Source organism: Paramisgurnus dabryanus, chromosome 17 (genome assembly GCF_030506205.2).
Source record: "Paramisgurnus dabryanus chromosome 17, PD_genome_1.1, whole genome shotgun sequence".
NCBI classification, from domain to species: Eukaryota; Metazoa; Chordata; class Actinopteri; order Cypriniformes; family Cobitidae; genus Paramisgurnus; species Paramisgurnus dabryanus.
Window position 1 is genome coordinate 6,140,055 of NC_133353.1, and position 14,183 is coordinate 6,154,237.

Consider the following 14,183-nt stretch of genomic DNA (forward strand, 5'->3'; position numbering starts at 1 on the left):
CGCATGCGTTTACTTAACGCCTTTGTTTACGTCATGGTTCGCCTTGGGTCGATTGGATTCTTTTGACGAATAGTTTAGACAAAAAGTACGCAATTTAACCAAATATTCAAAGCAATTGGACACAAAACGCGCTAAATATTAATCTCTTGGGGGTTCACGAATATATATGGATTTCAAGATAAACGGAGTTTTGTTTAAGAGGCTGCTACACTCGTCTTTTCAGTGTAATGGCGTTAAAGCATGTGAAGATGAAACGTGTGTTAGGCTTGAGAAGGAAGAGGTTTGGTGGTTAGGTAAAAAAAAATGGGCATAAATGGTTTTATTACCGTTTGATTGAATGCATATTGTAGTTTTTGACTCTTGTATTGCTTGCCTAGAGACAACAGTAGAGTTCAATGGGTTGTAGAGGTAAAGGAAGCATAATACGGGTACCAAGTTCGTTTTTTAATAATACATGCGAGACAATTTTGGATTTAATTTTAGTTTATTACTTGAATTGCTGCTTTAACGTGTCATTCATTACACAAAGCCATTTGCTTGATGTTTATTTGGTCCTATGAAGACAATCCCAATAAAATTACATTCAGATTATTATGGGATTTATTAATGTTTTATTTGCAGTTTTGTAAATAAACAGCAACGTATTCTACAAGTAAAAGTTCACAGTTGTAAAAACCAAACAACTTACTTATTCTGTGCAATATTCCTGCCATATTTAACATATACATTTTCAGGTTAACATGTCTATATAGCTATAAAAAGTATCTCTACTACTTTATTTTAAAAGAAGTGGAATGCAAATGACATCTTCATGGGCTGGTATTTCACATCACCTTCATTGTTAGATAATGCAAACAGGCTTCTGTGTAATAGTTAATAACACTTAAGATCTATTCACAACAAATTTGATCATTTTTTACATCTAAAGCCACCTTTGAGTTTTAGCTCTGCAATGCATAACAAAAACTACAGTCAAAAAGAAGCTTGGTGATTTCACATGGCATAAACAAAAATGAAATTTAAGTCCCTTGGTATCCCATTCTCAGAATGCTCCAATGAGAGTTTGCTTTAAAGGTTAACCAAGCACAACAGAGACAGTTTGACTGAGCTTAAATAGATAGTTCACTGAAAAAAACCTTATAATTTACTCATACTAAAGTTGTTTCAGACATTCAGTTGTTGTGTCTTTGTTCTGCTGAATAAAAAAGATACTTTGAAGAATGTTTGTAACCAAGCAGATCTGGGGCACCAATGACTTCCATAATAGAAAAGAAGAATAATATAAAAGTGAATGGTGCCCCAAATGTGTTTAGTTATTACCTTTTTTCAAAATATCTTTGTGTTCAGCAAAACACAGAAATTTATGCAGTTTTATGCTGCGTTCCAGGCAACCTGTAACCCGTAACTCACGACTTCAAAACCACGACTCACGACTTTGAACTGGGAGTACATCGATCTAGTACGAGTTCACGGGTGGGAAGTCACGGGTTTGACTGCCGTTCCAGTGGACTTTCACCGGTAGAAGGTTGTAAAAACACGAGTTACAGGCTGCCTGGAACGCATAGGGTCGTGAGTCGTGGTTTTGAAGTCGTAACTCACGGGTTTAAAAACCTGCCTGGAACGCACCATTAGGCTGCGGCCAAATACCCACACCTGCGGTCTTTCCACTTGACTACTTTACATGACGTATTTCCTGTGTTTGGCCCAAGTGCTCTAGTGGGCGTGAAGATCCCAAGCGTGCATGTAGAATTATTTACCCAACGAGACATACTTGACATAAGTGTAAAAATGTCAATCCAGGAAGTGGCAGCAATTTGCACCAAAACTTTTTCGTTTTTATTTAGGCTATTTTTTGTTTTGATGAACACAAAGGATATTTTGAGAAATGTTTGTAATCAAACCGTTCGTGGACCCCATTTACTTCCATAGTAGTAAATGGGGTCCACTAACGGTTTGGTTATCCCTTTTTAAGGTTATTATCTTCACTTATCTGAAACTTTCAGATGCAGAATTCTTTTCACCTGTAAAAAAAACTCATTTTGTGCATGCAGCTTTATTAAAGTTTATTGTTTATTCAGTAGTCCCGGAAAACGCTTAGCCTTGAATACCACTTTGAAACGTAGTGTGGTTTAAGGGCACTGCACTTTGTCAGTTTTAAGACATGGACAGTCTTTGTCCCTTACGCGCTCTCGAGTGGCCAAGACTGCAAGTGTGGGTATTTGGACACAGCTTTGAAACAACTTAAGGGTAAGAAAACTGTGAACTATCCCTTTCACTCATTCAGACAAGGTTTAGATTAAGCCAGGACGAGGGCTAATTATATAAGGCCATTTAAGCAATGCTCGAATTGAGGGGGGGGGACTTTCTTATTGGGACCTCCAATAAGAAGTTAAAATTATACTAAGGGGGGTCCCTAAGTCATGGCCACAAAAGTAATTACATTGTGACCAAAAACATTCATTAATAATGATCTCTATGTATGCACTGCAAAAAATGACTTTCTTACTTAGTATTTAATCTTAAATCAAGATGTATTTTCTTGATGAGCAAAATGACCTAAGAAAATAATACTAGTTTTAGACAAAAAATATACAATTTAAGTGAATTTTTGCTTAAAACAAGCAAAACATTTCTGCCAATGGGGTGAGAAAAATTACTTGAATTAAGTGTTTAAGAAAAAAGAAATCTTATTTCACCATTTTTTTTCTCACCCCATTGGCAGATAATTTTGCTTGTTTTAAGGACAATTTCACTTAAATTGTATATTATTTGTCTTAAAACTAGACTTATTCACTAAGGTCATTTTGCTCGTCAAGAAAAAGCATCTTAATTTAAGAATTTTTAGATATTTCTACTGAAAACAAGACAAAAATACTAGATAATAGAGTCATTTTTTGCAGTGTGAAGGGAAGCCTCAGTGTTACCTTAGTAATTAATTTATTATCACTTGCCTCATAAACTGGTGTCAGTTCAAATAATTTGAACAGCTTTTTTACTGAATGAAGCAGATGAGTAAAATGGTTAAATGAATAGTTTACTAAGTGACTAATAAAGAAAGCAACTTGCCCCACTTAATGTAGGCTATCCTGCACTCAATTTAAACACCACTTATAGGTCACATTAACGTCCTATCTAGTCAAACTTTATATTTTGAAATTATTAATAAATTAGTTTCCAGCCTCTATACAAAAATATTTTGGGAATTATTACATAAATCATATACTAATGTGTTGCCATTTTGGGTTTGCTGCTATGTCATGGTGGGGACCCCCCATAAGACTTGATTCAATTCGAGCACTGCATTTAAGTAGTTTTTACAAAAAAACATTACTGGTGTGCATCTTGAGACAATACAATGGCACTAATATATTGCACGATATGTCAGTGCAAGCTGTTTACAATTAAGAAAGCTCAAACATGCATTTTAATCTGGGACTAATCCTAAACCCTGTCTGGGAAACCGCCCCATTGTGTTATAAATTCCAGAATTTATTATTTTTTTAAACAATTCTAATAAAAGCACCAAATCTGTGAACCCCAGGAAGCAACTGAAAATTCACAAGTACATAACAAACAAACAACGCTGATAGGGTACCAGCACACACAACACTTATTTTTACAAGAATGTACTGTACAATAACATAAATCATAGATTTTACGCTAAACATTTCATTTGGAGAAACACCATCATCGCTGCAAGTCATGATCAGTAAGTGAATATCAATTGTCCTAACAAATCATTTAACGGAAAAGTGTTAGCAGCTGATTGTACACAAGGCACTTAATGCCTCTAGAGTTAGCATGGAGAAAGTTCTTAGCATTATACCTGGCATTTCTCCAGTGCGACGTCTTAGGAATGCTTAGTATTTTTTAAAAACTCATTTATGCGAAAACCTTCTCCACTTGCCTCCCCAAAGTACTCACGCACAGGGAATAAAATACTACAAATCACACGTTTATGATGACATCCTCTTCCTCGTCTCGGACCTCCTCCGATTGGCCATAGTCAGAGTGTCTGGTCTCGTCATCAGTGCCGCGTGGACCGATGATGTACCGATAGTCTCCACCAATAGCAAGTGCGGCCCCTGATGACACCATTAGCCAGTTCTTTTCGTCTTCCTCCATACCTGCACACTGCCAGGGCACTGCCCAATAGGGCTCCTCTCTGCTACTATGAGTCCCTGGATTGACCTCCGTCCCACAGGCCTGTTCTTCATCCTCCTCATTCAGGTTCACATACAACATTGCTTCTTTCGCAGGAGCCGGATTCAGCTTTGCCCACTGGACCTCCAGCTGATCTATCAGGCTTTGAAAACTGGGACGGCACTTTGGAACAGGAGACCAACAGCTGTGCATCATCTCATAACTGAAGGTAAAAAAGATGGAAATCACTGTGGCATTAGCACAATAAACAATTTTGTTTTGTATATGTGGCAATATGCACTCTATGTTGTGTGTACGTACATATACAAATTACAAATGATGTATTTTATTAACTTTATATACTGTGATAACTATAACATACATGTCAACAGGACAGTCCGGAGGCTGTTTGAGTCTTTCTCCTTTGATAAGATACTCATAGATTTCTGAGTTCTCCACTCCTGGATAAGGTGTCTGTCCTCTTGTCATGATCTCCCACATGGTCACACCAAATGCCCACTAATAAAAAAAACATCAATACCAGGCTCAGTAACAGCTAGACTTACAGAAACTAAACATATCTAGTTAACGGTTTAGATAATTAATAGTCCAAAAATGTTTGATCTCTGAAATGACATAAATGCACACTGTTACAAAAATGCTGCTTAAAACAACTTGGTTTTGCAAGTCAATTCAACCTACTATTTAAGTTTTTGCTTGTGAAAAGTTGACATAACTTATAAAATCCAGTTGAAATTGTTTGACTTAATTTTTTAAGTTAAAGGAAAACACCACAGTTTTTTCATTATTTTACTATGTTCTTACCTCAACTTTTAACCGAGCACTTTTAATCTTTGTACAGGGCCTAGCCACATTCATTTCTATGGCTCCAAACAGGGATGAATTTGGAAGCCACCAAACACTTCCATGTTTTCCCTATTTAAAGACTGTTACATGAGTAGTTACACGAGTAAGTATGGTGGCACAAAATAAAACTTTTGTTTGGAGCCATAGGAATGAATGGGGCTAGGCTAAATGCTAACACATTCACCAAGCACTGTACAAAGATAAAGGCACGCATTGAAAAAAGATGGGTATGTATTCATTCATCTAAGTTGAGGTAAGAACATAGTAAAATATTGAAAAATGGTGGTCTTTTCCCTTTAAAGTAACATAAAAATATGTTTGACAATGATTTGACAAAAATGCTGCATATTTTTACAGTGCATTTAATATGAAAAAAGCTTAAATGGATGTTTAACCCTAAAATGAAAATTCTGTCATAATTTACTCTCTGATGTTGTTATAAACCTGTATGAATTTATTTGTTTTGATGAACACAAAGGAAGATATTTCAGAGGCCCATTTGACTTCCATAGTAGAAAAAAACAATACTATGGAAGTGAATGGGGCCTCTGATCGGTTTGGTTTACAAACATTCCTCAAAATATCTTCTTTTGTGTTTATCAAAACAAATAAATGTATACAGTTTGTAACAACCTGAGAGTGAGTAAATGACATAAATTAAATGTTTGGGTGAAATATCCCTTTAAGTAGCAAGTCTTCAAGTTTTTAAATTACTGTCTGTAAAGTTTGCAAAGGAACGAAAAGAAAAATGGTATGTTTTCATACCACGTCGCTCTGCGTTGTGTAGACGTTGTCTGCTAAACTTTCCAAAGCAATCCATTTGACGGGCAACTTTGAGACAGACCCTTGCCTGTAGTAGTCACCACTGTAGATTTTCTTTGAGAGACCAAAATCCGCTACACACACAGTCATGTTTTCATTCAACCTAAAATTAAAGATGCATATGAAGAAAAACATTAACACTACAAGATAATGATTGTCTTTTAAACATTAGTCGCAGCTTTCTGTTACACGCACACAAAACGGGAAAAACTCACATGCAGTTGCGAGCGGCCAAATCCCGGTGGATGATGTTTTTGCTGCTGAGATACTCCATCCCTCGAGCGATGTCCAGCATGAACTGAATAAGAATTTGCAAAGAGGTAGTCTGCAGAAACAAGAGCCAACATCAGAACATGACAAATGACCACAAAAGACATTGATAAAGTATAACATGTAATATTTTTAGGTGGTTAATGTTTAAAATGCACATATTCATGATAAAGAAGCAACAAACAAATCTTTGTACATGCATGTACGTGTTAAAATGTCTACTTTAAAAAAATCATTTATCCAAAGCTACTTAGCATTACTTAACATAAATGTGTCAAGAGGTTAAAGGGATAAACATACAAATGGTTCATCTCCGAGGCGAGACATAAGAAGATAAGTGTGGAGATCTCCATGTTTCATGAAGGGTAAGATCACCATGGGAACAGGCAGCAGCTGCTGAGCTCTTCTGTGCAGACTTACACCTGCAGGAGTGAATTTATAAAAACATCTCATCTCTAGTGCATCTAGCATGAGTAATATTATATATTGGTCTTATATTGTAGTCCTTTTTGAACATGCCATAAAGCAGTTGTCCTCAAACTGTGGGGGATGCAAGATGTTTTATGACATTTTAATTTATCATAAATTCTGTGTAATTAAACCTCAGAAAAAAAAGGCTTTTAACCAACCGCACTATATTGTATAATTTAATATGTTTTGTTTAATTAAAAATCTAAGTTTGAGATTGTTTTATGTAATAATTTTGCTTTGGGGGCACAAAGGGATGCACCCTATTGGCTTGTCTTTAAAGGCGGAGTCCACGATGTTTGAAAAACGCTTTGGAAAAGGAGACGGGCCGACTACCAAAACACACTTATAGCCAATCAAATCAAATTAAATGCCGGGTTGCGTATGTGTGGGGCGGGTCTATCAACAGAAGGTCCAGATTCTATTGGGGTAGGGGCGTGTTTGTTTAGGTGATTTCAAATATCAACATTGGTTTTCAAACATCATGGACTCCGCCTTTAAGCATATTAAAAACATCACATATAAACATATAAACAACAAAAAACAGATTTTCCCCACAGTGGGACTTTAAGCATAAATCACTACATTTACACACTGATAATAGTTTTATGATAAACACCATTTAAACTGCAAATAGTTTGAAGAAGAACGCCGGGCAGGATGACAAATCAGAGAACTGAACATATGCATCAATCACACATTGCAGCCCTAATTAAAGTAAAGACCCAGTGAGTAAAGCAAAAAGTTTATCCACTAACCAATGAGCTGAATAACATTGGGATGGTGAAAATCCTTCATATATGCCGCCTCTTTCAGACACTGTTCAATGTCACTGGATGAGGTAATATCAGCTGTCAGAACAAAGAGAAAAATGCATTAATGCACAGCAACAACCACACCAATATGTATGGTGCATAGACATTTCACCGCTCATACAGAAGCTCTTTCCATGTTTACTTACTTTTGAGGACCTTTACAGCCACCTTCTGTCCAGAGTTATTCTCTGTTTTCAGAACCGCTTCTCTCACTGAACCAAACTCACCTAGAAAATCAAACCCATGTGCTATCAATATATTTTTTTTTATAAATATAAATGTTATGTTATCTAACATTAAAGGCGGGGTGCATGATTTTTGAAAATTTTTGGAAAAGGAAGTCGGGCCAAGTACCAAACACACTTGTAGCTAATCAGCAAAAAGAGGGCGTGTCTACTAACCAACATCGTTGCCTTGGTTGCGTAGGTGTAGGGTTGGTCTATCAAAAAAAGGTCCAGATTTTATTGGGGTAGGGGTGTGTTTGTTTAGGTGATTTCAAATATCAACATTGGCTTTCAGAGATCATGCACTCCGCCTTTAACTTTATAACAACAACAGTGTTTTCAGACATCTTGATCGATTGTTTTGTTCCGAAACTGGGGGTTTAATGGCGATGTTGCAATTTCATGTTGGTTTCGGTTTGCATACGCTAAGCAATATTTTCAAATAAACCAGTAAACTCTCCTTTAATTGGTCAAGAGTGCAACTATTTATTTTCCGTGATTCTGCCCAAAGTTGTATGTCAGCATTGACACTGAACCGCTCCAGAGTTCTTTGCAATCGAGCCAAGACCATCTCGTTTAGGCGGTCTTGGAGCGGCTGTTTTGGTGCGGATCTGAGCACGATTGCCATGTTCACATATGCCTGAACTAAACAAAATAAGGGAGAAAATGCACCAGGTTCTGAAACAAAAGCTCTGAAAACACCCTAAAAATGAATCTGAATTTACCCACCTTTGCCAAGCATGCGTCCCAGAGTTAAGAGCCTTTCAGATATGAGAACATCCTGTAGCTTAGCCTTTAAGTCACTGTTTATTCCTAGACTGTCCACTAGAGGGAAACAGAGCCCAAATTCATTATTTCTTCCAAATCTGGGGTGTCCTATCCGTTCCTGCTGGGCCACAAGACTGGATATTGGCCCTACAAAAGTAGGACTGGACATGTAGCACATCACTTATAGTGCTAGCGTATTGCCTATCATGCACACTTACAAGTGTATTCTGGGAGTTCATGGAACTGCCTGTTGAAGGACCTGGCAGCTGTAAAGGACACTTGGACATCTATCCCTGGACTTGTGAATGCAGACCTAAAAACAAACCAAAGACAAAAATTGTCTACATTTTGCAAAGGAAATTTGGAAGTGCAGCTTAAATAAACATAACATTAAATCTTTGGCTTATGCATGTGTGCCATTCTGTAAAAACATACCCAAACTGGGTCTCTTTCCTTCTGTTGCGTACAAGAACAGTCAACAGGAGGCCCACCATGGTGGCAACAAGAAAGCCAAAAAGCAGCCCGACCCAAATGTGGCCCCTCTGAGTCTGAGCTTGCATAGCTGAAAGACACCAACATTAATGCTACATTAACTCAAAAGGACCTTGAGTTTATACAGCATGTTTCAAACAACTCCATTCCTGGATAACAAAAACACATTGTCCTCCCAGTCTATCGTATTATTATGTCAAATGCTGTTACAAAACTGCTCTAAAAAGCAGGAAGACAATGAAAGCGGACAGACCTGATGCAGGCATCACGAGAATTGGCTTACTCCATGGGCCACATCCTGCTGTGGTGCATGCAGAAACCCGAAAGGTGGAGTTAAAGAATCGCCCGGCACCTGAGAGGCGAGCGTAGTTTTCCTTAAACAGTAAGGAATCCTGTAAATGCAGGGAATGAGAGTCAAAACAGAGCTTCACTATGTATGTGCTTTTGCAAAGTCTTTGATAACAGTTGTTGACTTAGGGATGCATGATAATTTGCATGTGATTGTCACTGAGCATCTTGTAAGTGAAGCCGGTTCCATGATTAGAAGTAAATCGCCATCACCTGCTTTCAGATGGAGCATTATTTACAACACAAAGCTGGAGTTCACTGACAATTGGGGCAATTTCGCAGTAACTACAGTATAATGAACGCATGCCTGCGATATGCATGCGATATGGCCCAGCTTGTCAGTGAACTACAGCTTTGTGGAATAAATGGTGCTCCATCTGAAAGCAGGTGATGGTGATTTACTACTAATCAAGGAACCGGCTTTACTGATGAGATGCGCCGCATGATATCGCATGAAAATTATCGCGCATCCCTTTCTAGACTGGGACCTATCAACTATCTGACTGCATAATGCAACGACTGACCAATCAAAATCAAGCACTCTAGTGATAAAATAATCATATAAAATATCATAGCTAAGAGTAGGGCTGGGTATCAATTCAGATGTTACAGATCGTTTCGATTTAGATTCACAAGCTATCAAATCGATTAAATTTTCGATTCCTGTTCTCGGTTCCATTTTTTTTATTCTTGATTCAACTCAATGAATATAGATTTAATACTGTATTGATAAAAAAGAACAGCAGTTTACAAGTGGGTAATTAATAAAAGTAAATTAAAAGCCACAACACTATCGTCGTCGTCTTGCTTGTGAAATCTAAAATGCTTCCATACATCTAACTTAATGGTGACATCTAGTGAAGACGACTAGTAATTAGATTAACGTTAATCTTACGTTCAATGTTTGCGGAAATAAATATGAAAGAAATCGATCACGTTTAAAAAAAAAAAGATTAATCGAAAAATCGACAGGACATCTCAAGGACATCCTCAATTTACTCTACAAGCGAATTGCAGATATTAGGTGGGTTTCTATTAAAGATTTGTGCAAAACTTTAGCGTTATATTGTAAATGTCGACAGAAAATTATTGCGCAATGACAGCATTTTCATCGTCCAATGTTATGCGAAAATAAAACATAATTTTGTTGTCGCGCAATAAGTCATTCCAAAAACAATCTACACGGATGTGTTTGACTTCATACGACACAGCGTAGACCGACATGCGGACGACATCAAAATACCACGAGAGCGACTCTAAAGCATACAGACTTCCGAATCGTTCTCGTAGTATTTTGATGTCATGTGCTTGTAGGCTGTTGTGACGCCACATAAAATCGAACACACCTTCTCTGTCTTGTCTTTTAACCAAACATACCACGCGTATTTAAGAATGATCATGTGACTTTTACGCACATCAGGTGACCTGTAAATGCCAAAAAAACTAAATGTTTCCATTGCAGTTTTGCGCTATATTCGTTTTGTCGAATTGCCTGAAAAACCAAATTACTTGAGCATAAACACTTCTTTTCGATATATGTTTATGTTTTCATTGGGCGCATTTTTAATTCACTTTTGTCGCAATTTGAAGGGTAATTGAAACGCAGCTACTGTTGCAAATTAAAAAGTACATAATAAAAACATTTAAAGTCGCCATGAAACGGAAGTAGCGATTGTCTTATTTTCCCTGTGGTGACGTTTATCCGAGTGAAACGGCTTCTGAAATGAAAAAAGGTAGGGTGGGACTTAAATTCGTCCATTTTGATTTTATTAATTAGATTTATCCAACAAAGAAAAGACGACAGAGTGGCGTTGTTTTATTAAAAAAAAATCCAAAAGCGGTAACGCAGCTCTATTCAAACGCAAATACATATTAAACAGCTGCCCCTTGTGGTTAAATTGTTAAATTAAAAATGGTAATAAAGCAGACTCAATAAATATACAGAACGAACACTAAAAAAACCACTATATCTACATGCTCAGGTAAAAGTCAAATCCGAAATTTCTCCTAATTTTTAACTAAAGAAAAAAATGCATGGGTTTGGAAAGACATGAGGATGAGTAACTGATGACACTCTTCACTTCTGAGTGAATTATTTCACGTCTATGATAATCTGTTCATCTGAGTCATTGCAAAATGCTACACGTACCGAGTCATTATAACTACATTTCCAGAAAGTTCAACCTTGATTGACTGGATTTACAACGTAACAGCTCTGTATAAAAATGTGCACATGACAATTTGATGAAGTCATACAATCCAAGATTTACACAAGTGCCTTTTTGGTGTCATTACACTGAAATGTCAGTACAGTGATTCATCGAAAAATCATTAACTGTAACCTGATTACAGCATAAGACACATATATGTGTATAAATAGATTTTTGACATTGATCTAGAAAATAAAAAACACTATGTAGTTATAATCCAAAATAATATCCTACAAATCATTATCATTATAAACAACATACAATAGTGTTTACTTATATGTGTCATATGCTGTGGTTACCTGGCTCTCTCCTCCCTGGCACCATTGTACTTTATATTCTAGTAATCTTCCTCGTAGCTCCACCTCATCCAGTGCCGCCCAGGACAGAGTCAGCTGCTGCTCTGTGAGTTCAAAGGTCAAGTTCTTTGGAGCAACTAATGGTGCTGTATGAAAAAAAGATATAAACAATAAAAATGAGCATGTGGAGGGTCAACTGCTGCTCCACAGTAAACAATATCAGGTTAAGAGCCTCTGGGCAACAATAAATGAAGTCGCAGCTGATAAGTAGTTTGAGAGGTTAGTTTTATCTTCACCAGCTTAGTAGAGCGCAAACTAACTGTAAAGGAATAGTTCAACTCAAGCATGAACATTTTCCCATACACATATACAAATGAAGTGTGTTTGGTTCCAAAACGCGATAAACGCCATTTTAAAAAGAATTAGTCTTCGGCAAAATCAGTATTGTATCAGGTCAGTATTAACTCTTTCACCGCCAGCGTTTTTAAAAAAAGTTGCCAGCCAGCGCCAGCGTTTTTCATGATTTTCACCAAAGTTTAATGCCTTCCAGAAAATTTTCTTCTTTAAATAAATAAACATACAATATACCAAATGAAAGAACAGACCCTCTGCTTTCAAACAAAAAAAACCGTTTCATCCTACCTTTAGTGGTTCTTTTGCAATCAGCTTTTGAATATGGGTAGGTTTCTGCAAAAACACCATATTTTGAGCAAAAAGCAAAAATAATTCCATATTTGTGACGGACTTTTCATAGAGATCCCATTCAGAGCGATCTTTAAAACAGACACAGACATGCAGCAGCTTGCCATAGGGCAATACTTCCGGTTTTAAAAAGTTGCGGAAGGGCGCCACCTGGTGGATAATAGCGGTATTGCGGAAAGACGGAAAATCTCGTCATTGGCGGGGAAGCGTTTTCTCTTAATTGACGAGATATCTCGTCAATGGCGGGGAAAGAGTTAAAAAGTAAATTCTTTATTTTATGCAAAATCCCATATTTGCCGTGTTATTCTGTCATTGCTCCCTTTTTTTAACAAAACACGATAAACGCCACTCATCCTTCTCAGCAGAATGCAATAAATCCACTTAACCAATCACAGCACACCATTCCATGCATTGTAAAGAACAATGGCGGCGTGTTGAATACATCCAGAATCCTAGTTTTCCTCATCTACTTTGTACTTCATGATCACCACACAAACAAAAACAAAATAATACTTTGATGGCATTGATAAACCTGTGGCGGTTTTCTGTGGCAGGGAAGAAACGTAAGCCATCAAAATCAAATAATTTACGTCGGGAGACAGAAAAATGCCGGCTGTTGCTTGTTCTCCCGACAGCATCAAGCTTCTGTCACGCTTGACCCCAGGGGATCTTATGAAAAACGTTCTATTATTTTACTCGAAGCCAACGAAAATCAAGCAGGACTTTACAGCTAATCGCTGTCAAAAAATTCAGCGACGACATCCTTTTTAATCTGTGTATACAACTAGTCTACTAAATGAATACAACATGGCAAAGATGAATGCACATTTACATATTGATTCAATAGATTTATAGCATTTTGAAAAAAAATTTGTCATGGATTTATGGCATTTTGTGGAAAAAAATAATCAGTTTTTTAAAACTAATCTTAGAAAAAATTATGGATTAGAACTTATGTTTAACCTAAAGATGCTATGTGAAAGTTTGTAACAGAAAATAGTGGTTTTCCTCTTGGTATAGAAAACACGTTTTTACCGAAATTAGTCAAAATGGATTTATTGCGTTTTGGAACCAAACTCTTCATATATAATACTTATTCACCCTCATCCCAGATGAATAGGATTGCCTCTCTTCAGTTTATCCTATAGTATTTTATATTAAAGCACATATAACACACACTGTTTCTGCTTATCTCATGTTAATCTTGAGTACCTATAGAGTAAAATTACATTCTTCATATCTTTAGTTTTATCAGATTTATAAAAGTAGTATAAAATCAGCTGTACGGATTCTTTCCGATTAAGCCTGAGCTCCTGGAGGCGTACTGTGGGCGGAGCGAGTCACACACACAAAACATTATTCCACTACCTCTGGAAAACTTATGATTCGTGTTGTTTACATTATATGCACTTCCACGCCAATTTCCAACAAAACAGACATTTGATGCAGTTTTACATACCGCCTGTGACTCATGACCCAGTTAGGGCCGCCTCATTTCTTTAGGAAGCTGAACAAGCTTAAATACGGCTACTTTATTAGGTACTTTTACTCCTGTTTTATTGTTTTTAACATATTCTAAACTGTTTTTATTAAAATCACATTTATTTTCTTTAATTGTTATTTAAAATTCTCATGTATCTTTGTTTTTATTGTGATTTTATCGTGTCTCTTAATTTTACTTTTTTTCTCTCTTATATGTTGTTTTCTCATTTCTATGTAAAGCACTGTGAATGACCTCTGTGTACGAATGTGTAATAC

General features: G+C 36.8%; 1 protein-coding gene across 1 annotated transcript in view; it reads right to left on the minus strand.

Annotated features, from left to right (window-relative positions):
- Window positions 1–35: 35 nt before the first annotated feature.
- tyro3 (TYRO3 protein tyrosine kinase) overlaps window positions 36–14,183 on the minus strand; it is a 30,763-nt gene continuing 16,615 nt past the window's right edge. The window contains exons 8-19 of the mRNA XM_065253690.2: window positions 11,727–11,869; window positions 9,123–9,261; window positions 8,813–8,939; window positions 8,596–8,690; window positions 8,339–8,434; window positions 7,532–7,612; window positions 7,329–7,421; window positions 6,403–6,524; window positions 6,048–6,157; window positions 5,776–5,935; window positions 4,526–4,662; window positions 36–4,366 (exon numbers count right to left, since the gene is read on the minus strand). Coding sequence (XP_065109762.1) covers window positions 3,949–4,366; window positions 4,526–4,662; window positions 5,776–5,935; window positions 6,048–6,157; window positions 6,403–6,524; window positions 7,329–7,421; window positions 7,532–7,612; window positions 8,339–8,434; window positions 8,596–8,690; window positions 8,813–8,939; window positions 9,123–9,261; window positions 11,727–11,869 — 1,721 coding nt within the window. The 3' untranslated portion in view covers window positions 36–3,948. The remainder of the gene's footprint in view (window positions 4,367–4,525; window positions 4,663–5,775; window positions 5,936–6,047; window positions 6,158–6,402; window positions 6,525–7,328; window positions 7,422–7,531; window positions 7,613–8,338; window positions 8,435–8,595; window positions 8,691–8,812; window positions 8,940–9,122; window positions 9,262–11,726; window positions 11,870–14,183) is intronic.